The following is a 26076-nucleotide window of genomic DNA, read 5'->3' on the forward strand; positions in this document are numbered from 1 at the left end:
TTTTCTAGTCGTTATTAATGTTTTGTTTGTGTGACTTGAGTTGTAGTTATTAATTTGTTTGATCAAATGCGTCAATTGGTTTTTTTTTTTTTTTGGCATAGAAATAGTAAACTCTAGTGTTGGGTATGTGTTTCTTGAGAACAAATGTGATCAAATCATTGGAGTAATCTACAATGGGTGGTCAATGAATATGAACATAACAAGTAGAATACATATTCCACGAGCTTATAAATGAGATAAAAAAATGTACAATATTGCATACACATTGCAGCTTGACTAGTCCCAAGCATGGCCTCAAGTCAGTAGTTTTCCAAAACCAGCTGCAGTTACAAAACCCACCAGTGATTGTCACTCACCACAGGCCACAGGCTAAAATTTCAGCTTGACTAATGGTTCGTTCTTATTAAAATTCCATATTGCAATATGCATATCAAACCCTCTCCTGATATTAAACTGGTGAATCTCTTTACCCTGCCGCAGTGCAGCCAATCTTGCACAAGCAGGGAGAACCGAGACAACTGTTACCTTGTTGGGTTCAATGTCGCTTACGAGCATTCCTCTCAAAACAACAGACCAAAAGACTACTTCTATTATATATTCAAAGAACTTTTAGCAGCAGAAATATTCATAGAAGACGTATCCTTGCATATTCTGCAAGACTCGCATTCTCTTTTTCAGATGCTAAAACTCACCCGGCCCAAGGGAAGCTCTGTTATCAGAAAAGATCTTTAAACTTCAGAGCAGACTTCCTACTAATTTTGGAAGTGAACTTCAGCCAAATTTGCAGGGACACCACAAACAAAAGTATCAGGAACAGTGAAGGCTAACAAAATTCTTACAGGTGAAACCTCCAAATTAGATATCCAAAGATATTAACAACCAATGCAACAAATCCACTTCGAGGTAAATTTTGGCACGGATGTGTTTGGGCAACAAAAAACGTCAGCATACTCTGAAGCAGAAGGAATACAAGTTATCCATTGAAAACCGCTTAATAGATAACTTTCATAAATGATATGACCCCTTCAATCCACAAACCCACTTCGAGGTAAATTTTGGCACGGATGTGTTTGGGCAACAGTTTGCTGAAACTGTGTACATCATGGGGTCTGAACAAATATATCAAATGTCCAGCTGCTCAAGACTAAACGTGCTTGCAGCTTTCGTTATGAGTTCCTTCCGAACATCCACCTGATTCAAAATTGTAAAAAGACAGGTCATTAGGTACAAGGCATTCAGACTGTTGCTGGCTATTTAAGAAGCAATATGAATCAAAGATTTGTTTGCACTTTGTGTTTAGTAAAAGGTTAGCTAAAAGGTTTTTCTTACTCGTTCCCCCATGAGAGACGAGAACACCATATTTGTTTCTGCAGCATCTTCAACAACCAATTGCTTCAGCATCCTTTTCTCAGGATCCATTGTTGTTTCCCATAATTGTAGAGGCATCATCTCCCCTAAGCCTTTTTTATTGCACATAGATGAGATAAAAAACTCAATTGGGTATAGATAGGAGATAAACAAAATTCAATTGTACATATACATGAAATAAATGAAACTCAATGATAAAGCAAGTTTCTTCACTTTAAACCTCGAAAGTTTTCTAACCTTTAAATCTTTGGATGTTATATGACGCATTTGAAGGGAAAGTACTCTGGAGAGTTTTAAGCTGTGCCTTGTCATAACAATAGTGTGCCTGTTTACCCCTCTCAACCTGATACACTGACATGAGGAATTTAGAGATGATATTCAAGTATATCAAAAAAATAAAGATGAAGAAAACCAGATCGACCTTATACAGAGGTGGAACACCTACATAAATACAGCCTTCATCAAATAGAGCTTTCTGCATTACGAGGGATTAAATCATTGTTTCAACTGGTACTTGATGATTATGAATGAAAGACTTTGCTCTACCTGATATCTATAAAAGAATGTCAACAGAAGAGTTCGGATGTGAGCACCATCCACATCAGCATCAGTCATGATGATGATCTTATGGTAGTGAAGGGCTTCCTTCTTAAAATCTTCACCTTGAAATGAACAGGATTTTGAATTTCTTGATTTTTGTACATGGCTGCCTCGTCCTTCCTTTCAATGTTCAGAATTTTACCTCGTAATGGGAGAATGGCCTGCATCAATAAAAGTATAATATGAAATCTTCTCAAAATTCTGCATTCGACAATTTTATCAATGTAGGAAGGAAATTGATTCCACATTGGAATGTAGTCTCACGTACACAAATTATATGGGAACTTAAAAAATCACAAACATTCAAAATTAAGGTATTGACTTGGCCAAGCATGTTCAACTGTGCCCAAATGATAAAGTAAATAGCTACCATTAAAGGCGGCTATGCACCTTCTGTCCTCGTCTGATTTGGAAAACATGGTCTCAGTTCAACTATACTGAGCCTCCTGGATAACACTAGATCACTGAGCCCCCCATCCATACGAATCGTAGTCTGTAGTGATGTCCTTTTCCATTTGTTTGATGGTCTACACAGGTCCGCTAGTGGGGTAGTTTAAGGATAGGAATTCTTGGACAGTTGCAACTCCGTAAAATTGAATGTTTTTCTCAAGCCACCAGTAAGTTGATAGTCTGGCATTTTGTCAATCGCTTCTAGTGCTTCAACTAAAGAGAACACAGAGCTCAGAGCAAACCTCAAAGATACCAATAAAACATTAAAACACTAACAGTTCATGCTTTTATGTAGACGGCAATACTACTACATCGTTTGGAACTGGAAAGGAAACAAATCAAACCTCGCCATAACAACCCAAGATTTAGCGACCTCTAAATAAGAATCTTGAACCTCAATCTTCAATTGAATTAAAACCTTTGTGCAACAAATGAACTACAGAAGACAAGAACGATATAGTTGAATACGTTGAACCTCTAACCCCAAATAAAATCTTAACACATTTTCTACACCAAACAGCGTACTAGAAGAAGAAGCACTGAAAGGCGCAAGGGTTCTAAGTAAGATCCTCAAACCAGGCACATTTATCTATTGGCTGTTCCATAAGAAACAGGAGATGAAGAAAGGGAGGCATCCAGATCAAACGCTGGACTTACTCTCCTTGTTTCAAAATGTGGGATGAAGAAGAAGAACAGATCCACAAATAGTTCATAATTCCAACTTATCATTTTATTATTATTATTTTTTAAAAAAATTTATTACTATTTTTATTATTTTATTACACCAGACAGGATTCCGGGCAGTACAGGGTCTGCCGCTACCAAGCACATACAATTCTTTCGAAGACAACTCTTTTCATGAAAATAGGTTTTGCTTCATCAAATGAACCCAGCAAAGTCAAGTCCGCTGGTTTACTTTTACACTAATGCAGGATGATGGTAACAATTAATTATGGAACACTTGCAAAGAGTAACTGCGAGTTCACCTAGAAGCGCCTATCACGACCTTGTTTTGCACTACCACCAGCCTGAATCGCCTTCAACTATAAAGACCTCTAGTAGAATGTATGGACACTAATGCTCTACAACACACATTGGAACCATAGTAACCTATGGATATTGTTTGAAGCTAAGTTACATTGACACGGATAGGTGTGTCCGTATCCGACACGGAAATGAAGTTTCTGACCCGGCAAAAATATTGGTGTAATATAAAAAATTGAGGTATATCACATGCATTATATGTGCAATATGTGTCCGACACAGACACATGAATACCTATCCGACATGGATTATTCTCAAAATATGGTGTGTCCATGTAACATAGGTTTGAAGCATAGGAAATGTGCATCTTGTTCATTCTCTATATCTTTTACCATAATTCCTTTATCGAATATACAAACAGAAATTTGTTGCATCATGGACCTTCTATTGAGAAATGGTCCAACCCACCAAAATAAAATATATAATGAAAGGTTTTGGGTACAACCTAATTTAACAAGTTTAGTGAATAATTTCTTCCACATCAGAACAGATTACCATAATGACACTGGAAACAAATAACACTTGAGCCGCAAATTATATACCTTATCAGAATTTAACCATTTCACATACTCGAGCAACCCACCAGCATAATAGTACTCATTGTGTTGCATTTTCTCTGGATCATCGTCCTCCTTTCTTAAAGTGATGGTAAGCTGAAAAATACAGAAGAGAGCCACCAGAAAGAAAAACCCAAAAAAAGGATGACACAACATGCAAAAGATTAGTCAGGCACTTTGAGAAAAACCCTCACAGCTCAACGGTGAGTCTCAAGCAAAGAGTATACACTAATACACTATCATAAAAGTTCGCATTGCAAAATTATATGCTCAATATAATTGACAAGAAAGCACAGAAAGCAAGAACCAAAAGAATAATATAAAAAAAAAAAAAATACAGAACCAAAGGCTCAAGGCACCTTTATTAATTGTAGCTCATCAGTTCAAGCAATGGATTTTAAATTGTGTGAAATGTAGAGTCTATCATTCATGCCATAAAGACTCATCATTCTCATAGCAGCCCTTAACATCCACAAAAGATTCCCCCAGATTAGAGGAAAGAACTAATTTTTCATGCAACAGATGTACAAAACATAAATTGAAAGGGGAGTCAATGCAGAATGGAAATAGAAAAGATAAGAGAATAAGATGGGAATTTGTTTGTTTGGGGGGGGGTATTTGAAACCTAATATAAGACTAATTAAAAAAATGGACCAAATCACCACATATTATCACATTTTCTTCTATTTTATAGAATAAAACCAAACCAGATATTTGTGCATTCTTAAATTTCCATTCCATCGCAGATAAGCCAACAACCATCGGAAAAACTAAGTTACACTGACGGATCGGATCTGAAAAGTGTCCGACACGGTGAAATATTAAAACTGTGGTTCACATACAATATGTGTCCATGTGTCCGATACAGATTATTTTTGAAATATTGTGAGTCCATGTAACATAGTGGAAAAATAAAGGTGTTAAACAGGAGTTACAACAAACATCCCCTCTCAACTCTTCTGTTGTCTTATTTTTTCCTCCGCACCCTAAACCAATGAGGTTCTTCACTTCCATCATGGAAACGTAAAGAAAATTAAGGATATTCATCCACAACCTAAGAGCAACTACCATCAGCAACCCACAACCCTTGAAAACCATATTCATCAAATCATCGTACATATTCCACGAAAAGTTTCTAAATGCAATCTTGTTTTTTATGGTCTTGTTTTAGGTTTTCTCGACCTACTACTCAAATTCTTTTTCATCCTAAGAATAAGATCCAAAAGTGAAACTTGAGGGTCAAACTTAAAGGATAAGGATCCCAGTTCTTACATCAAAACTAGAACCACAGATTGACATCAAGCACATAGGAGTTTATTCAGAATGTGATCCTCGTAGGAATTATCTACTGAAAAGTGTAAGATGTTTGTAGTTTAAAAGTATAACATTACCTCGGGGTTCAGAAAAGAAAGTTCCCTGATTCGCCCTGCTACTGTGGTGTGGTCAAACTCGACTGAAGTAGTAAAAACTGCAAATACAAATCAAATAACACAAGTACTGAAAACCTTGATATGGTTGATAACATCGATCATGAACTTTTTATTCTAGTCACTACTCTATTACCGGAAACCCTTAAATCCCCTTTTCCCGGTGAAGATGGGATTTGATCCCCAAGACGACCTTGGGCCAACCTCCCAAGGCTTGACCAGTAGGCTACTGGAAACCTTTGGTATCAAACACAATATTGAGCATGTGAATTCGGAAGGAAAGAAAATAAAATAAAATGCCTTCTGTATCAGGCCAGAACCTAATTATTGTTCCCCGAGCAGCACTTAATTCAGCTGGAAGTACATGACAAGTTAAAGCTGTCACCGGTTTTCCACGAGAATATTTCTGTTGGTATTCCATCCCATCACGCCAAACTGTAACTTCCAATGCCTGTTCACAGAAAATTACTCAATTAGAATAAAAAGCACATAACAGTAACTTCTTCATATCTGTGCAAAAACCCATAAGAAGATAACATATGGACAATAAGGCAGTGAAATTAAAGAACCGAATAGAGAATGGTTTGAGCCTAGTAACCATTTCTGCTTTGTTTTAGAGAGGCGAGAGGGGGGAGGACGAATGAATTGACAAAAAGGTTACAAATAAGCCTTATTGGCAATAAAATCTAAATTTCCTAGACTTTAACTATCTAACATTCGTGAGTCTAGAGTAATGCTACGTGTGGGGCGTGATTCAGCCTATAGCAAATTATTGGATATCAAAAAGCTTGGATTCAGTACAATTTATTCCTTCTCCTATATGGTTTTCATTAGAGCAATCAAAATGTGGGTTATTTATGTGCAACTCCTTATGTTAGATGCATGTACATAACACCTCTAATTACAATAAACGTCTTCAAGGTGAGAAACGCACCTTTGCCTTCTAGAAAATGATACATTTGAAACCTACTGGTTAATGGAAGTAAGAGAGAATACACGCCTTTGCCTTCTATCTCTGTATCACGCCCCACACGTACTGAGCATCCACAGTTGGCCACTCCCTGCAGATTACAATCACAAACATTTCAGGATTTTTAAAGGTGAAAGGATCGTTTGAACTACTAAAAGTTGTTTGCATTTTGAAACATACCCAAGAGAAGGTGTTAAAGTCAGCTGTTTCATGCTTCCCGGCTTGTCATCTCGAGAACCATTACAGATCCCACAGAGACGCTACTTCTGGTGGCCCATGCTCATATAGGAATTGCTTATATTGGTAAGATATATTGCAAAGACCAGAGGACTGTAAAGTCACATGTAAAACTCACTGAATAAAATGGTGAAATACAAGAGACCTCTGACAATGGGAACGCATAATGCAAAATAAAGCAAGAAAAAGGCAGATGGTATAAACACTTTTTCACCAAACTAAACACAAATTGGAATTTGGAAGATCTCTATCGTTTCTCCATCTCTAGTCTTCTGCAGAGTAGTCTGGACGATAATTCTGATAACTCACAAAAACTAAATAACCGTGTAGTAATTGATGATACCAAAATCATGTAATGGAACTAGAAAAAGCGAGAATCTGGTAAGATTTCACTCTTCAAAGGAAGATGATCATATTTGAGATTTTGAAGTTCGGAAAGTAGCCACAATAGATAGTCGTCGTTCTCTTTATTGGATGTTCTTTACATGATACAAAAGAAATGAAAATTTCATTTCCACTCCAAGTCCCATCTCTTTTGGTCCGGGCATATTTAATTCCCCCCTCCAATAATTCTTAACAAGTGCAACTAAAGTTCACATTTCACCCTTTTAAAGTTTATTTGAACAGCTTTCCTTCCTCCAATCACCCAAAAAAGAAAAAATTGGAAAAGAAGAGCGGCTACAACTTTCTTCATATTTTCAAGGGAAGATATCGATTCTAGACAACATTTTACATCAACAGGGGCACAAAAAAGCACGGCTATACCCCTCCAACGGGACATTTTCTACGAAGTGGACCTATAACAACAATACAGGAACATTGGCATCATTGAGATATACTATTTGGAAAACAACTTATTGCAAGAGGGCATGGCGAACTGTAGCATTCACCCCACTTGATTACAATAAGCGCATACTAACACAAAATGAGAAGAAAAAGACGCGCTCTAGTTTCTTGATCACCTCACTCACAATCTAGGAAAGGCACGAACACTGGATATACTACTATTTGCATTGATTCCTCCATTTCAGCAGACAGCCAACAAATCTGAAACAAATTGCAGTCTCAATCACTGGAAGCATAACCTAAAGAAAGTTTGTAGAAACAGTAACATTGCGAAATGAGGAGAAATGGAAAAAATCGTGCTTCGGTAATGGAGTCAAGACTCCATGAACACATCAATTCCTCGAGTTTGACTTGACGCATATTCACACTTTGTGCAACTAAAACTCAATGCCTAACTAATCAGCAAAAGAAAGCTTTCATAGAATAGAACAGAAAGAAACCAGTTGAGTTTTCTGGCTCCGATAAAAGTCAACTCGGTAAAGTTTTGTAGACTTGTTAAATATAGGAACAAAATAATTGATTCAGCTCAGATGATCTCTTTGATCAGATATCAACCTTATTGAAGAGTCATATGACAGAAGACACTGAGAATTAAATAAGAATCAGGAATCTAGTAACACTCTCAGAGCCTTATCATATAGTCTTGAAAATCAACAGCCTCAATGACTTTGCCAGGCACCTCCGCAACGGGACAACGTGCCCCAAGGCTTCATGTATAGGGGTGCAGGAACTTAGTATACCAGGTTAATCACCTAAGAAGAGCACAGAGGCAGTCGACCACTTCTCAAAATTTTACTTGCTTAAATGAAAAGTAGAGTCAAATTGGCAACCTTTCCAGGATATTCTTGGTATTTCTTGTCAATTTAGCATTGAAACGCAATAACGCCTAAAAGACTTAGAATTGTCAATTCATCTCAGAGGAGCATCCAGAGGTATAAGACCACTTCTGAACAATTTATTTGCCTAAATGACGGGAAGAGTCTAATCGACAACTCCTTTATTCCATGAGGATCTTTAGGTAATCCTTGTATTTTTAGCTTAGAAGTAGAAGGATTGCTGCCCCAAAGAGAATAAATTTCTACACCTTCCAAGTTGATTCGAACTCTTTCTCCTCTCGCCATATTCTTCTCTTCCCTTCTCCACTCCTTCCTTTTTTCTGCATCACTTAATCCAAGTTGATTAGTATTTTGACTCGTATCACCCAAACTTAAAGGGGATATCACTAAAGTTGGACATGAGGAAACAACAATGAAAAGAAAGAATCGGAATGATCTTTGGAAGGAGTTATCCGCCATCGAGTCGTGCTATCGACCAAAGCCAGACACTATATAGCTACAGTTGAGACTACATAAACTCCACATACATATTGGCGGTCCTAATCCATAGGCAATATGCATATACAAATCTAAAACACTAACAAATATATTGAAGGTATACTGTCAATTTTTACCTTCATTTTCTATTGCAAAAGGCAGGCAATGACCGCCCAAAATATTTTACTACACCAACTCGAAACATTATTGGTAGATAATATCTAAGGCTATCGCTATCATCACTGATTTGGGACTTACAGATCTCAAACATTTACTAAACACAACTTAAGATGGAAAATATCAATGTTTAGACCTTTCACTATACTAGAAATTATTTAAAGAAAGAAAGAATGTAATACACATATTTAACGATCGTTATGCAAGTGGACATCTATTTAAAAGGATCTTATCTTATTGTACCAGAATTAACAAAGCGAAACGAAAACAAAATACACACAGTAAGGCAAACTAGGAATGTAACACCAGTGCAAACAAGTTTTTAAATTTTAAGTAAAATGTAAGCACGTTCAGGAGTCCCTTTTTAACTGCCTAAAGGTCTTCCATGTCCACATCCTAACGTGGGCATTGGATTCCATAGGGAGTTGAGGTTTGAAATACAAACTGCGGAGACAGTGTGAAACAGACAGTATGATTAGCATCCATCACACTGCTTTATTTATTAAGTTTCTGTCCTATGGGGCAAATAAAACATATTGATATGAATGAAATCTACAATTCAGAGAAGTATTCTATCTTGTTTATCTGACCTAAACTTTGGTAGCTTTCAAGCCTAACCGTACCATATTGAGTAAAACTTTAATAATATAAGTAATCAGATACCTGTAAGTCTGTAACATGTTTGTAATTTTCTCTTTTCCTAAAAGATCTATCATTTCTTGAGTCCTAACCATGCAAAAACAGAATCACATTTGACTTCCAGTGTCTATATCCTCAAATAATGACACAAACATAAACTCCGATACTTTTGAAGATTATGCCCACGACTCATTCATACTTTATGGTAAATACATATTCCATTAATAGGCAACATGAAGAACTTGTTCAAACCTGAGCGTGTAAGTACCTTTTAAATCATCACCCCATAATTCCAAGATAAGGTGGTTGAGCAATTAACAACCAACATGTTGGGGAGTACTTATATTAAAAGCAAATCAGAAAAATTCTCTAGAGGAATAGGACTGGCCATCACAACTAGTATTACCACCACTGCTAGACATGAAAAACAGAGTCATTTTCGTGCAGTATAGACACTATGGTTACTGTTTCATCTAGAAAAGAATAATATGTTCCTTTTCTAACAAGTATGATTCTCAGCTGATTCTTCGTAGGAAAAAGGTAATCAAGCACCTACCACAAACAACTTACAAAAGCACCAGTACACAAATTATACTCGATGTTAACCAGAGAATAAGAATAGAGAGTATGAAGTACTAAAAGGCTAGGACTTTTTCTTATAAGTAAATAAACTTCATAAGTAATCGTGGAAATTTTAATAGGAGTCAGTGCTCAGGCATCCATACACAGCTAAGACATCCCCACTGGGTTGACACCTTGTACCAACTTATCATTTGCCATCCCACCTCTCACACTCAGAGCAAAAATTGCCCAGCAAGACGCTTATGATGGGAATGGCAGCACAAATACAAAGCGTCAAAGCATAATGACAAACTCACAATTGTAAAACGCCACGACTAGACTTGATAAAATTTCAAACAAATTCCATCCAACTCTCATGTTTAATGATACTAATAAATAAACAGCAATGTCATCAAATAGAAAACATGGACAATTGAAACAAAAATAATAATAAACAACCACACCTGCATTATTGCTTAACATACTCCAAATACCATTTATAGGTATCCACAAGTCCATCACGAAGCGATATCTTCGGAACCCATCCTAACCCAGCAAGCTTCGAACTATCCATAAGCTTCCTCGGTGTCCCATCCAACTTACTCAAATCCCAAACCAACTTCCCTTCAAACCCAACAACTTCCTTAACCAACTCCGCTAGTTCCTTAATACTACACTCTTTCCCACTCCCTATATTAACATGTTCCAATCCACTATACTTGTCCATCAAAAAAACAACAGCATCAGCTAAATCATCCACATGTAAAAACTCCCTTAAAGCCAAACCACTCCCCCACACCACAACCTCCTTAGCATTCCCAACTTTCGCCTCATGAAACCTTCTCATTAACGCAGGCAAAACATGCGAGTTCTCAGGGTGGAAGTTGTCATTCGGCCCGTATAAATTCGTTGGCATTCCAGATATAGCATCCCAATTATACTGCAACCTATATGCTTGGCACATTTTGATCCCAGCTATTTTAGCAATCGCGTACCATTCGTTTGTTTGTTCTAAAGGACCTGTAAGTAACGCGTCTTCTTTAATAGGTTGCATGGCGTACTTTGGATAAATGCATGAAGAACCGAGGAATAGTATTTTTTTTACGTGGTTGGTGTAAGATGAGTGAATGACGTTGGTTTGGATGAGTAAATTTATTGAAATGAAGTCAGCTGGGTACGTGTTGTTTGCATGTATGCCACCTACTTTTGCGGCTGCTAAAATTACGTAATTGGGCTTGTGGGTTGAGAAGAAGTTTTCGACTTGGGTTTGACGGGTGAGGTCGAGTTCTGAGTGGGTGCGGAGGAGGAGATTTGTGTAGCCGGATTCAGTTAGTTTTTTAACTATTGAGGAACCGACTAAACCTTTGTGTCCCGCTATGAAGATTTTTGAGGATTTGTCTGATAAGAATGAATCCATTATGGAGAAAGACTGGTTTGAGATTGAGATTTATAGATCTGAAATTCTGGAGAGGGAAATGTAATAGTATTTACCGAACAGTGTGTCAATTACTCAATATATATATGTAGGATAAATTTCGACAGTTAAATATCGGTATATTATACGGTATCAATATTTTCTTCTTGGTGGGTTGGATCTGGGCTTGCCTTTACTGTACACATGTACCGGCTGTACCTATCTAAAAGTGTATACTAGTATACTGCTATGCAGTGGGGGCGTGAACAGAGAGGGAAGAGTGGAGAAGAGAGATTGAAAGGGTGTGGAGAGAGAAAGACGAAGAGAATAAATGATGAATGAGGACAGACAGACAGAAACTAACCAAGTTATCTTTTGTACAAATACCCCCCCTCGGCCCAGAACGTTTGCTCGCTCACTTAACTATACAGTATACAACTACTGTTAATGTTAATATGTATTTTGCTGTTCAATAGAAGATATGCATGTTCAGTTATGATTTTAAAAATCATGACAATAGTGTCGTAGACCCAATAGTGCACATCATTTCTTTGGTGATGTAACAGTGTTTGTTTTCCAGTAAAATTGGATAACTTGCAAGGGGAAACCCCACGATATCGATTGTTAACCCTCTCGATTAAGAGAGTCCAAAAGTATTACATACTGAGTTGCTGACAATGCCATCATGGCCGAATCACGAATTTACTCTTTTATTTTTCAGTGTGTATGTTGATTTCTCGATTTTGTACGCACTATGATTATATATATTTATGGAATGAGAAATCATATATATATTATTATTATTAGTCCTTAGTATTTTTTTTTATTTTATTTGTATTAGATATGCCTTGCATTTTTAATGAACCACACCCTTCAAAATTCAAAATTGTTTGGGGTGGTTTATTTTAAATTAGCACGTAATATTATACATCCAATGTTAATCTACGAAGAAAATGATGAATTTGGGCGTTTTATATGATTTATCTTGATGCAGCATTGCAGATGTCACAGTATACTTGACACTTGGATCTGCAGCTGTTGCTAGTGGCTTCAGAGTCACTAACCGGAATGGCCATTTTAGGGTCATGATGACTTATCCAGATTTGTCATGTCAACAGCCAGCAGCTTTTAGAAAATTATCATATGGACTCGATGCTGGCAGCCAGAAGATGTGAGGGTGCTGCTGGTACTCAGTTGCACAGATCATTGGACCAGCACCAATAGATGGTCTCTGTACATCTGTACTGACTCGCTGCTCTATGAAAGGATTGCCACTCTTCTGTTTCAGATACAATTTGGTATCAGATAGCTTTAACAGAAGAACATTAATTATACATTCAACATAACCATAAGCAGGTCCTCTAACAGAAGAACTTTCAGTGTATATACACTTAAGTGTTTTTAGTTACATAACCATAACCATTTTAGTTACATGTTTGCATGCGCAGGGAATATCAACATTCTTAAGGATGTTGCAACAACCCGGTGATGGTCGAGTCAGTTTTCCTGATCTCTGAACAAACTTTGCACACTCCCATGCTAACCCCTGAATATCACCTTCGCATTGCTGTGCCAAAACTTGGTTGTTGGAAAAAGTTATGGTCAGTCCAACTATTATTACCATGATTACTGAGAACTTAACTACTTCCATGAGAATTCTTCTCTTCTTTCTTACTCTGTTTGCATTGTGGTTGTGGTTGTGTTCATAGTGTTGAGCCTTTCATGACATTTATAAACATTTCTTGGAAGCGCGAGTTGCAATTCTTGTGACTCCATGTTTCCATTTTATGGTTCTCGTGACTTTACATTGCCAGATGGTTTTAGACTTGTAGCATAGTCATGAACAATGTGTTACTTGTACTGCGTGCATATTGCTGCATGTTTTTGACTTTAGACTCCACTTAAACATAGAAAAATTGGAGGGGAAAAAATGTGTTTAGCTCAACTCCATTAATTGTTTAAGGTCGAATTAAATAATGTCACTTGCCATATTTTTTCGGTTGTATAACCATTGAGATATGTGATCCTTTCATAGTTAGACTCGCCACAAACTAAACTGTGACTTCTGGTCATTTGATCATACATCTGACAAAATCTCTTAGCTGGAAGCTTGAGAATGTATTCATCTTTGTAGAGCAAGGCTGGATGCGTTCTGTAATCCGTGCTTCCTTATTAGTTCAAAACTCCACGCAAAGCAGAATGTGGTGCATTTTAACATTAATTTCCAATTTACCATTTCCTACTGGATAAGTTAAAATTGAAATTTTGGAAATATCTATTCAGATGTACTCCGGAATATTGTTGTCACAGTTTTAGTAATCACTCACAGACCCTTTTAGGAAGAAAACTGTCTTCGGTGGTGCCTGACTTCATACATCATACAAATTGGGGTTCTACATAATTTGGGTCTAACAACTTCCGCCAGTAAAATAAAATGGTTTCTAAGGAGTAGCCTGGAATCAAAAGTTGGACAAACACTCTCTCGTCACACGAGAGAAATGCTAAACCAAGCTTCTTCGTGGTCTTATTCAGATAAAAAGCCACTGCAACAGATAAGAGTCAAGTTTAAAGGCTTTGTAGCAAATGACTGACATGCAGTTTCTTCTACTGAAAGATAAAGGAAAATAACAATAAATTCCAAGCCTACATTTCTATATAGACCAGAATTTAAGAAACATCTTGCATATCCAAAGGATGATGACACCAAAAAACTCGAGTTGCCTGTTGAGTTCTGACAGGAATATTGCAGAGCAAGGAGAAACTTAATAACGAGAAAGAAATCAACACCAAATGGAGCTCCATTAGCTCTATTTTGCCTGAGGGTATTAGCTCTATTTTGCCTAAAGCAATGAAATCAACAGCAAGACCGATGGAATTGATCTTGTCTGCTTCATTATCGGGGATCTCAAACCCAAACTCTTCCTCCAAAGCCATCACAATCTCTACAGTGTCGAGGTTGTCAAGTCCAAGGTCATTCTGGAAATGGGCATTAGGTGTGACCTGTAAGAAAACCATATATAATACACTTGTTAGTTATTGTCAAATATCGACATCGGATGAATAACAAAGCATCAGGCACTGTTCATTAGGTTGGCAATAGCATGAACTCAGTTTGAAAAACGATTATCTTTGTTCCCCCTACAACTTATGAAAAAAAAAACGAATTATTTAGTGTCTTCCTACAGTTCTTGCATGCAACATTTGACCATGTCATGACTGGACAAAGAGTCTGACACTAAAATTTAAAACTATGTTATATGGACACACCATATTTTAAAAATAGTCCATGTCAGATATGTATTCATGTGTGACACATATTGTATGTAATATACCTCAACTTTTGATATTTTGCCATGTGAGACACTTAGTTTGTATCTGTGTCGGAAACGGACACACGTATCCGTGTCAATGCAACTTAGATTTCAAGATAAAGAACTGGTGTATGTATCAGCCATATTTTTCATTATCTTAAGGCTCAGTTCTCATATGCAAGAGTAGGAGGAAGACAATGCAACATCAATATCCTTACTTACTTATCTATCAAGAAAATAAAAGTATATCATTGATCAACTCCTTGAAAACTTCTATTTCTTCACCACTTACTACTGCGCAAATATACACAAAATCATATATTAACTAAAGACAAAGGAAATGTATACAGAAGTAAAAAGGCCTATCTCTGGATCTCAGCTGCACTGGTGGCTATACATATCAACTTCTCCAAACCGTCAGTTCTTAATATGTATCAGAATTCAACGACATGTACGATTTCTCTTGGCTACCAGACAACAATATAATCTTGTGAAAGCATCAGTAGCAAACACTAGTGGAGAAGCAAAATGAAGGAGCTAAAAACCTTTCAGAATTATCTATTTAACTGAACTTTGATGGCCGAGGTATTACATGATTATCAGCTACAAGTGTCCCAAAACACAATAAAACTAAGCTGTAACGTATTTGGGTATCGCCCCATCCCAATCGTAAGACCAACTGACCAACACCAAGATTGTCAACACCTCTTTAATTTCATATTTTCAATAGAAAAAAGATTTTCTCGTTTTTTGTATTGTTAAAATACTTTATTAATAGCCAAACAAGTTTGATTACAGTTGGTGGCAGCTTAGGAGAGGAGAGAATGCAAACCGAGAGGGAAATCCTCTACAACTAAGGAAGAATATGAATACAAGCCTAATAAAGAGCTCTGGATAACTGGTTTTAATCACAGTTTCCCAATTGAACATGAGCCCTTCAAACCTCCTGCCCCCTCTTTTAGGTTAAGACAACTTATTCATGATCTGATAAAAAAAAACTAGCATCTTTTTCAATGTTGTGAGCGTATCCTGGAAAGTCATGTTATTCCTTACTCTCCAAATGCACCATACTGAGTCTCATCACGGCATGAAATTTTGGCCTTATTGTGAAAACATCGTTAAACTAACAATCACCACCAAGATGACTCTGTCCTAACCACAAAGCCCAAATACACCCATCGGGCTATCAACCTCGGACAAGCAACGATGAACATTGTATACCTAAATACACAAGTGCAGAACACCCAAACACACAAAACACATAAAAATAAAAGGAAAACAAAAGAGAATAGAAGGGGAACACCACTACACACAAGACCCTCCCAAAAACAGCTCGAAGGAGCAAATATCATACCCAAACCACAAGTCTGACATACTAGTCATCCTCCTCCTCATCCACGTCCCACTCATCCAAAAAACTCAAGTAAATATGATGATCCTCCTCCCCGTCCTCCATGACTCCATATCTTCAAAGTCTCGGCTGTCTAACCCGATCCCTCTTCCAGTACATCTTCACATCTCCTTTTCTCTCTAGTATTGAACATAGATCTAATTTTATCCCCATTCTCAGTCGTCTTAACCCCCAAAACATTCCCAAATTCAAAAAAATTGATCTATTTGGTTATCTTAATAACTCACTGGCACAAAGTCATAGCATGAAACACACCATTTGATCTCGAATCATGAGTTATTTGGTAGCAAGGCCTCCTTCACAACATAATGCAAAACACTAATCTAACACAGAATCTACTAGGCATAATTTTTCTATATAGGCTAAAAATTTAGTTTTCACAGATGCAAAGATCAAAGAGTTATTTGTGCAAAATAATGAAGATTTTTTGTTTCGTCAAAGGACCTCATACTCTTGATAGAAAATGAATTAGAAGCAATGAAACATACATATAATGTCATGTAAAATTGCCAAAAAAAACACATGATAAACCCTAATTGTAGTACCTAGAAATGTGTCTCGATGGCGTGCAATTCCTCACGACATCTCTAATATCCATTCTCTCGATGGTGATTCCACGAACATGCAACCCCATTGACTATTGCTGTCATGCACTCTAGCAGTTTTGTTCTTCTATGATTGCCGATTCTCATGCTATTAGTCTCTCCTAAAGTGTCATCTCCTTCAGATAAAAGTATTGGATCTACAATCTTTATAAATTGAGCTTGCAAACCGTTGCTAGCATAGTTATGGAGACATAAACCGTCTTTAAACATCTCATCGGTTGGTCTCCTTCCTGTGGACATTTCTAACACCAAAATTCCATAACTGTACACGTCACCTTGTATGGATGCATCAGCTCCCATACCATATTCTGCAATATATACATCAATCACTAGTTTCCATAACCATTTAAATGTGAAAAAAAAGAAAAAAAGAAAAAAAAGATTAAGAGCCATTTGCCAGCAAAGAGAAAATGAAAAAAGAAAAATAAATATAGTAGTAATATAGTAATGTTTTAGAGCCATTAGACTACAAAGAGATTGAAAAATTCCTCACAATCGTCAGTTAAGATATTGATAGAAGTAAACAAACTAGCTTAATTACCACTACTACCACATTTCTTTCATCATCGATCTTTTGAATTTTAATTCAACTAACATGGACTTAAAAGTAATTAGATCAAGTTAATAGATTCTCTCACTGCATTTCATTTGCACTAACGTCCAATTCCTTTTTCCTTTTTTAAGATATCTACATAACTATTTTTTTTTTTTTAATTGACTATCTAAATAACTATGCTATAAGCTTTGGAGCTAAAACATCCAACTATCAAAAGCCCTCCTGTAACTTGGGTGTTAATGGCGTCGAACTTAACTAGAGAAAAAAGAGACAAAAAGAATTGAGTTTCACTAAAATGTGGCTAAACAGAAAATTATAACTAATGATGCGGTATACTAGATATTAAATTCATGCATTTATGAATTGGAAAAAAGGACTGAAATCAACTTATGTCGATATTGAAATTCCAACCTGGAGCGGCATAGCCAATAGATCCCTTTACCCCTACTGAGGTACTTTGATTATCATGCAAGTTCTCTATTGATCCCGAAAGAAGCTTTGCTAAACCAAAATCACCAACATGAGCTACCATATCATCATCAAGAAGCACATTGCTTGGCTTTAGATCACGATGAATAACCAAAACGTGGCACTCGTGATGAAGATAGATAAGCGCAGAAGCAACATCAATGGCGACATTTAGTCTTTGAAGTAGGTTCAAATTCGATTCTTCATCTTGTTTGCTAATCTCTTGATGCAACCACTTATCTAAACCTCCATTTGGCATGAACTCAAAGACTAGTGCTTTAAATTCATTTCCTTCGTAATCCACACTAGAGCAAGAAGTTAGAATCTTAACAAGATTTCGATGGCGGATATTACTAATGATTCACACTCTGCCCTAAACTCTTTAAAGCTCCTCTCAATTGAAGTTTGAACACCTTAACAGCAACAACGGTTTCGTATTGGTTAAGCATTCCCTTATACACACTGCCAAAACCACCTAAACCAACAAAATTAGCTGGAGAAAATCCACCAGTCGCTTGAGAAAGATCTCCATATGAGACCTTGAGATGCCGATCACTAAATGATGGCAAAGAAGCCGGTTTAAGTTTACTTTTTCTCCTCAAGTAAAATATTAGAGAACATGAAGCCAAAAGAATGAACACAGCCACACCGATCATAATTGCCATTTTGGAAGGATCGGACCTTCTATGCTTTTTACACCTTGCTTTTCAGAGTTGTTAAATCGGCATGGCGGCAATTGCAGTTCATGTATACCCCCACGAGATCGAATTTCCAACAACTGAAAAATTGCCTGCAATTTTAAAAATTCCGTTCATTTGGTACCTCACCTTCAAATTTATTGAAGGATAGATTCAATATTTGGAGATACCGAAAGTCCCCCCAATATTTTGGAATTCCACCAGACAAGTTGTTCTTTGATAGATCCAACTGTTCGACATTCTTTAAAGAACTCAAAGATTGAGGAACTATCCCTTCAAACAAATTTTCGCTCAAGTCAAGAAATTGCAAACTCAGACACTCACCAAGAGTATTAGGTATTAAACCAGACAACTTATTTCCAGATGCATCGATATCAACAAGATTTTTTAGTTTTCCTACTTCTAAAGGTAGGGAACCAGTTAAGGAGTTCATAGAGAAGTTAAGATAAAGCAGAGTGGGAATATTAAAGATCTCTTTAGGTAGGGTACCATTTAGGTTGTTTTGTTGCAGATCCAGTTGTTGCAATTGGCTAAGAGCACCAAGACCTGAAGGAATGTTTCCTTCTAGTCTGTTCATTCCTAAAAACAATTGACTCAATTTAGTATTGTTTTGCGAGAGAAGATGGGATCGGTCCAGATAATTTGTTTTCGAACAGAGCTAACCCTTGTAAACTACGGAGTTTTCCAATTGAAGATGGAATACTACCGTAAAAGTTATTAGACTTCGAGACCTAATTTATAAATTTTGACCAGGTTCCCAATCCCTTCTGGGATAATTCCAGATATTTGATTGCCTCCTAGAAACAACACCTCCATTCGGTTGGAGAGATTGGTAATAGAGTTCTGGAAAACACCTCCAAAATTGTTTTGGGTCAAGCCCAAGAATTTTAGATTACTGGAGTTGGTCAAATAAGTGATAAAACTCAAATCATGAGCTTCTCCTGTTCCTAGATGATTATGTCCAAGATTTAGCTGTTCAATAGTTTGAGGGAATTGAAAATCCTTAGGAACTTGTCCTTTGAAATTGTTTTCAGAAATATCAAATAGTTGAAGTTTAGAAGCATTAGCTAATGAAACTGGGAGTAGTCCAGAAAGTTGATTTCTACCACCATAGAAACCGACGAGATTAGGAAGAGTGATGCCCATGTCTAATGGAAGACTACCACTAAATTGGTTATCGTTAATTGCTAAGATATTCAAGGATGAAATGTTGAAAATTGTTAACGGGACCTCACCAGATAGTAAATTACTTCCAACAGCGAATATTTGTAAGCTTGACAGTCTACCAAAGCTGGCTGGAATACTTCCAACCAATTTATTATCAACTGTGGAGAAGACTTGAAGCGACGAAAGATTACCTAAAGAAGAGGGTAGCACTCCTGTCAGTTTGTTTCTTTGAATAATCAAGAATTCAAGCTTTGACAATGAACCAAGCTTTGCCAGAATATTCCCTGACAATTTGTTCATACTTAAATCAATGTACCTGAGTTCAGTACATTGGGTTAGATTGATTGGAATTTCTCCTTCGAAAGTGTTATTGATTAGATTGAGTTTTTGAAGACGAAACAACCGACCAATTTCTTGTGGGATCTCACCGTAGAATATATTGTGTGTTAGGTTGATGACCCTTAGGAAAGTGAGGTTTCCAATATGAGGCGATATCGATCCAACCAAACTCTGGCTGGAAAGATTCAAACTTATGACTCTTTGATGACGCTTGCCGCATGTAATGCCTTGCCACTGACAGAAATGAGCAGATTGGTTCCAGGAGCTTAAGCCGCCTTGAATTCCATCTCTAATAGCGATCAGAGAGTGAAGATCAGTCTCATTTCCAGAGGTGGCCATACAAGGTTTTGTTTGGGACATCAACTGGTTAAAGAGTAGGAAGACGATGTAAAAGTTAAAAACTGTAAATGCCAGGTTTGAAATCATCTTTGGGAATTGTATAAACTAAAATGTATGTGGTGTAGTAATATATAGGAGCATTGCTTGTCAAGATCTCCATTAGTCTTGCCGTGTAGAATAATTTGGTCATTTTCAATCTATTGTCGAGTAGAACTCAAAACTGGTTTATCTGGAGGACGGATAGAGAAACGAGAGGAAAGAGTATTGCGACGTGTACATACTCCGTTTCAATCTTCAAATTTGGTCATTTTCAATCTAATGTCGAGTAGAACTCAAATCTGGTTTATCTGGATTCTGGAGAGGAAAAGTAATACTCAAAGTTTAAAATCGAAGGCCCCTTCTCTTTTGTCGTGGTCACATAGAGATGAAACTAATTACCCATGAGACGAGACCAATAAAATATGATAATACATATTCCACGAGCTTATAAATGTGATAAAAAATGTACAATATTGCATACACATTGCAGCTTGACTAGTCCCAAGCATGGCCTCAAGTCAGTAGTTTTCCAAAACTAGATGCAGTTACGAAAACACTCACCACAGGCCACAGACTAAAATTTCAACTTGACTAATATAGAGCTTTGAACGGAGTTGATTGGCTTAAAATTATTTCCTGATATGTTAGGTTGGCTACTTGGCTATACACTGTTTGAAGCTTTGAGGCTTTGAGGCTTTGGTAGAACTTAATCTTGGCTAACATCCGTATCTGTACAATATGCTTCTCAGAAGAAGCTGAGAGACCAGGGAATTGTGCAAAGAGGAAGTTCTTAATCTCCCCAGAATCCAATAATTTGGATATTAAACTCGATCTTTCTATAACCTGCATGCAGATTTGAGATTTTTAGTGATGCTCAAAAGCCAAATCAACCATTTAAGTAATCGCCACACGAGCACACTCCTTCAACAAAGTGGTGAGAGCGATAACAGTCCCTCATTATGATTTCTCTATCTAAAGTTTGGATATGAACTTGGGTGCCTTGTGGCAGTCCCCACACAATCTCAGGTTCTTGATGATTCTCAGAGGGGTTCCATTTGGTGTACTGATTAGGCCAAAAGCTATGGCCAACTTTTCACTGTGTCCACAGAGGCTGTCCTCCTTCTCGTCTTCTTCCAAATTCTGCAACACGTACTTTGTGAGCACCATCCACATTAGCATCAGTCATGATGATGATCTTATGGTAGCGAAGGGTTTCCTTCTTAAAATCTTCACCCTGAAATGAACAGGATTTTGAATTTCTTGATTTTTGTACATGGCTGCCCTGGTCCTTCCTTTCAATGTTCAGAATTTTACCTCGTAGTGGGAGAATGTCCTGCATCAATAAAAGTATAATATGAAATCTTCTCAAAATTCTGCATTCGACAATTTTATCCATGTAGGAAGGAAATTGATTCCACATTGGAATGTAGTCTCATGTACACAAATTATATGGGAACTTAAAAAATCACAAACGTTCAAAATTAAGATATTGACTTGGCCAAGCAAGTTCAACTGTGCCCAAACGATAAAGTGAATAGCTACCATTAAAGGCGGCTATGCACCTTATGTCCGCGTCTGATTTGGAAAACATGGGGTTGTGCATCTCAGTTCAACTATACTGAGCCTCCTAGATAACACTAGTTCACTGAGCCCCCCATCCATACGAATCGTAGTCTATAGTGATGTTCTTTTCCATTTGTTTGATGGTCTAGACAGGTCCACTAGTGGGGTAGTTTAAGGATAGGAATTCTTGGACAGTTGCAACTCCGTAAAATTGAATGTTTTTCTCAAGCCACCAGTAAGTTGATAGTCTGGCATAGTAGTCTATAGTGCTTCAACTAAAGAGAACACAGAGCTCAGAGCAAACCTCAAAGATACCAATAAAACATTAAAACACTAACAGTTCATGCTTTTATGTAGACGGCAATACTACTACATCGTTTGGAACTGGAAAGGAAACAAATCAAACCTCGCCATAACAACCCAAGATTTAGCGACCTCTAAATAAGAATCTTGAACCTTAATCTTCTATTGAATTAAAACCTTTGTGCAACAAATGAACTACAAAAGACAAGAACGATATAGTTGAATACATTGAACCTCTAACCCCAAATAAAATCTTAACACATTTTCTACAACAAACAGTGTACTAGAAGAAGAAGCACTGAAAGGTGCAAGGGTTCAACGTAAGATCCTCAAACCAGGCACATTTGTCTATTGGCTGTTCCATAAGAAACAGGAGATGAAGAAAGGGAGGCATACGGATCAAACGCTGGACTTACTCTCCTTGTTTCAAAATGTGGGATGAAGAAGAAGAACAGATCCACAAATAGTTCATAATTCCAACTTATCATTTTATTATTTAAAAAAAAAAAAAAATTATTACTATTTTTTATTATTTTATTTTGTGTGTATTGGGGGGGGGAGTGTTGGTTTGTTACACCAGATAGGATTCCGAGCAGTACTGGGTTTGCCGCTACCAAGCACATACGGTTCTTTCAAAGACAACTCTTTTCACGAAAATAGGTTTTGCTTCATCAAATGAACCTAGCAAAATCAAGTCCGCTAGTTTACTTTTACACTAATGCAGGATGATGGTAACAATTAATTATGGAACACTTGCAAAGAGTAACTGAGAGTTCACCTGGAAGCCTATCACGACCTTGTTTGCACTACCACTAGCTGAATCACCTTCAACTATAAAGATCTATGGTAGAATGTATGGACAATTTATAAATATATTTTTCATAAGAAGACACCATCAAATGTAACAAGTACCCCATGATTAACAAGCACAAAGGTAGTTATGATTTTATGATCGTTCATCAGTTGAATGATTTGTTTGGTCAGACTTAGACTGAAATAGCTAACTCTAATACCAATAATTTCCCTTATGGCATTTATGAAGGAAATAATATTCATGTATCCAACTTCTGAAGGAAATAAAATTTTCAGCCAATCAGATTGATCATCACAATTACCAATTTACCACTCATCCTAGTCAATCTATTAACTGTTCAAATCATCCTTGACATTTATTACACATTCATCATCCTCATCGTAGAACAGTAACCATGAGTGAGTAGAGGAAGCAGAGCAACCAGATTCTGCAGGATCTGTAGTTGAGCAATCAGCCAGCTTTCCAGGAAGAGAAGATGATTTTAGAACACACTTTTGTCTCACCAATTCCCTTAAGAGCGGCCTAAATAAGGAAACAACATATAATCCATCAAGAAAGGGTACGCTAATCGAGCTTCAAAAAATTAGTAAAAACACTTTTATAGAAAGCTACCTTAAGAGCATTTAAAGATTTGGAGAGAATCAAATCAAGTACATCTGGATGTAGTTCTAAGCACTCGGTGAGATACTCTTGTACCGATTGATCGACCACTCTTCGCACTTGATTACCCAACCTTGTCTTTCAGAATCGAAAATAGAAGAGGAAAGTCAAATAAGAAATGATGATCTCAAGCAAGCAAGTGAGAAGTTTCATCACCATGTAAGAAATGAAAATACATTTTGGTTGAAGATTATATGCATGAATAATCTATTGAATAAAACGACGAAACAACACGCACCTTAGTTTGCCCTTCGAACTCCGAGTTTGGGACCTTTACAGAGATTACACATGTTAATCCCTCCCTTACATGTTCTCCACTCAAGCTAATGTCCTTTTCCTGGAATGGTACAAACCACAAACCAAGAACATTAATTGTACACAAGAACATACCGCAGAAAGATGATAGACATAAAATTAGTTATTCAGTTTTTGTTTTTTCTGAAGTTTTAATCGACCCCTTAGCTGGAATTCAAAAATTAAAACAAATTCAATCAGTACTTAGCCTAGGAATACTAAAATTTATGTTAGTCTCGCCATTTTAGTTTATTAGTCCATCTGTTTCGCTATGAGTCTATGACATCCTAGGGACATGCAACATTCACTTTATGTAAGTTGAAGCTCTCATCATTTGATTGCCTAAATACTGAGAAAATTATGTGGTAGAGAAACCCAGCCAATTATCATCTGATTGCAACAAAGAAAACCCTGTCCATATCACTGATCTTACTTGGCTATTCATACAAGTGGTGACATCATGCAATCATTAACCACAGCTGCCTCAAAATTCTGGTTGGGCCAATGAAATATAAAGGGATTCAATCATAGTTTACAGTGAATACATACATAAAGGGCAGAATGAGTTTTGGAGACATATGTTGAAACATGGTGGACAAATTTAAATAGCATAGGGATCGTAATCAAAAAGTTATTGACAAAAGATGACGGGGAGATATAAACTAAGGGGGGTACCTTGATAAGTTTCGACTTCTTCCCAAGGTTATTGAGTGTTCTTGTCAGTGAAGCTTTGACACCATCGATATGTGTACCACCATCAACTGTTCTTATGCTATTAGCATATCCAAGCACTGTATCTGAATATGCATCTGAACACCTAAAAAATGACGACAACAAAAGAAATAAAATTAACAATTCAAATGGACACACCATTCCATAGACAATGGAGAAGCTTTGGTCAAGTACAACATTGTCCTTTCTATCTACCACTAAAATAGGTTTGGTATGTGATAGTATGGTAATTTTGAAAGAGTGTGCTACATTCTATGAGATACTTCCATCAAGTTTGAGGATGACTTATATGACTTCAATGCAATGTAATTTGGCATAAGCATCTCACTGCTGAGTGCTGACATACCCAATACAGCAAGTTAGCAATTGCCCTATTGAAGCATTGCATATAGTCTATACTCTATTAGAATGTACTTGTCATTCCAATTGAGTGACGAGGACTTAAAGTCTAAATCGGAACTTAGAACGATGGATATAAATATCTTACCATTGGAGAGCTAAATCGATTGTGATGCCTTCTAAATGCAATCTTGTTTTTTATTGTCTTGTTTTCGGTTTTCTCGACCTACTACTCAAATTCTTTTTCATCCTAAGAATAAGCTCCAAAAGTGAAACTTGGGGGTCAAACTTCAAAGATAAAGATCCCAGTTCTTACATCAAAACTAGAACCACAGATTGACATCAAGCACATAGGAAACCAAATGGGTTATTCAGAATGTGATCCTCGTAGGAATTATCTACTGAAAAGTGTAAGATGTTCGTAGTTTAAAAGTATAGCATTACCTCGGGGTTCAAAAAAGCAAGCTCCCCTGATTAAGCCCTGTTACTGTGGTGTGGTCAAACTTGACTGAAGTAGTAAAACTGCAAATACAAATCAAATAACACAAGTACCAAAAACCTTGATATGGTTGATAACATCGATGATGAACTTTTTATTCTAGTCACTACTCTATTACCGGAAACCCTTAAATCCCCCTTTTCCCGGTGAAGATGGGATTTGATCATCGATGTTATCAACCATATCAAGATGGGATTTGATCCCCAAGGCGACCTTTGGGCCAACCTCCCAAGGCTTGACCAGTAGGCTACTGGAAACCTCCGTATCAAACACGATATTGGGCCATATCAAGATGTTACTTGCTTAAATGAAAAGTAGAGTCAAATTGGCAACCCT

General features: G+C 37.0%; 2 protein-coding genes and 1 long non-coding RNA gene across 32 annotated transcripts in view; 1 reads left to right on the forward strand and 2 right to left on the reverse strand.

Annotated features, from left to right (window-relative positions):
* Positions 1-1089, forward strand: part of LOC147484064 (uncharacterized) — a 13667-nt gene extending 12578 nt beyond the window's left edge. The window contains exon 2 of the long non-coding RNA XR_015203828.1: positions 321-1089. This is a non-coding gene — a long non-coding RNA (uncharacterized LOC147484064). The remainder of the gene's footprint in view (positions 1-320) is intronic.
* On the reverse strand, positions 131-25700 carry LOC147484068 (putative GDP-L-fucose synthase 2). 26 transcript variants are annotated; one of them, XM_086575945.1, is made up of 12 exons: positions 10654-11810; positions 6597-8655; positions 6381-6507; positions 5767-5897; positions 5411-5487; positions 4005-4115; positions 2359-2631; positions 1915-2129; positions 1790-1843; positions 1606-1711; positions 1330-1460; positions 131-1191 (listed from the first exon to the last, which is right to left on the reverse strand). In XM_086575945.1, exon 1 carries the CDS (start codon positions 11604-11606, stop codon positions 10659-10661), a length of 948 nt encoding a protein of 315 aa, XP_086432071.1. In that variant the 5' UTR covers positions 11607-11810; the 3' UTR covers positions 131-1191; positions 1330-1460; positions 1606-1711; positions 1790-1843; positions 1915-2129; positions 2359-2631; positions 4005-4115; positions 5411-5487; positions 5767-5897; positions 6381-6507; positions 6597-8655; positions 10654-10658. The 26 variants fall into 26 exon arrangements, 24 of the variants coding, with proteins under 24 accessions (XP_086432071.1, XP_086432069.1, XP_086432073.1 ...); XM_086575943.1 differs by having other exon boundaries at positions 2339-2631; XM_086575947.1 differs by lacking the exon at positions 2359-2631 and adding an exon at positions 5583-5672.
* Positions 13855-20858, reverse strand: LOC147484069 (uncharacterized). Of its 5 annotated transcripts, XR_015203763.1 has the most exons (4): positions 19507-20858; positions 15137-15208; positions 14251-14603; positions 13855-14146 (listed from the first exon to the last, which is right to left on the reverse strand). XR_015203763.1 is itself a non-coding variant. In XM_086575938.1 (3 exons), the coding sequence occupies exons 1-2, from the start codon at positions 20582-20584 to the stop codon at positions 16913-16915; spliced, it is 1023 nt and encodes a 340-aa protein (XP_086432064.1). In that variant the 5' UTR covers positions 20585-20858; the 3' UTR covers positions 13855-14603; positions 16871-16912. The 5 variants fall into 5 exon arrangements, 3 of the variants coding, with proteins under 3 accessions (XP_086432064.1, XP_086432062.1, XP_086432063.1); XR_015203762.1 differs by lacking the exon at positions 15137-15208 and adding an exon at positions 16871-17238 and having other exon boundaries at positions 13855-14603; positions 17898-20858; XM_086575938.1 differs by lacking the exon at positions 15137-15208 and adding an exon at positions 16871-17238 and having other exon boundaries at positions 13855-14603; positions 19888-20858.
* Positions 25701-26076: the final 376 nt, after the last annotated feature.

The sequence above is a fragment of the Coptis chinensis genome, chromosome 8, assembly GCF_015680905.1.
Source record: "Coptis chinensis isolate HL-2020 chromosome 8, ASM1568090v1, whole genome shotgun sequence".
Lineage (NCBI taxonomy): Eukaryota > Viridiplantae > Streptophyta > Magnoliopsida > Ranunculales > Ranunculaceae > Coptis > Coptis chinensis.

Bases quoted from the DNA above. Each gene is read 5' to 3' on its own strand.
- LOC147484068 (XM_086575954.1), bottom strand. From the start codon at position 11,606: ATGGATTCATTCTTATCAGACAAATCCTCAAAAATCTTCATAGCGGGA.
- LOC147484069 (XM_086575936.1), bottom strand. From the start codon at position 20,584: ATGATTTCAAACCTGGCATTTACAGTTTTTAACTTTTACATCGTCTTC. The intron at 15,209-19,506 runs GTGTTTTCCAGA...ATATTTGCGCAG, and splicing joins GACCCAAAACAATTTTGGAG to TAGTAAGTGGTGAAGAAATA.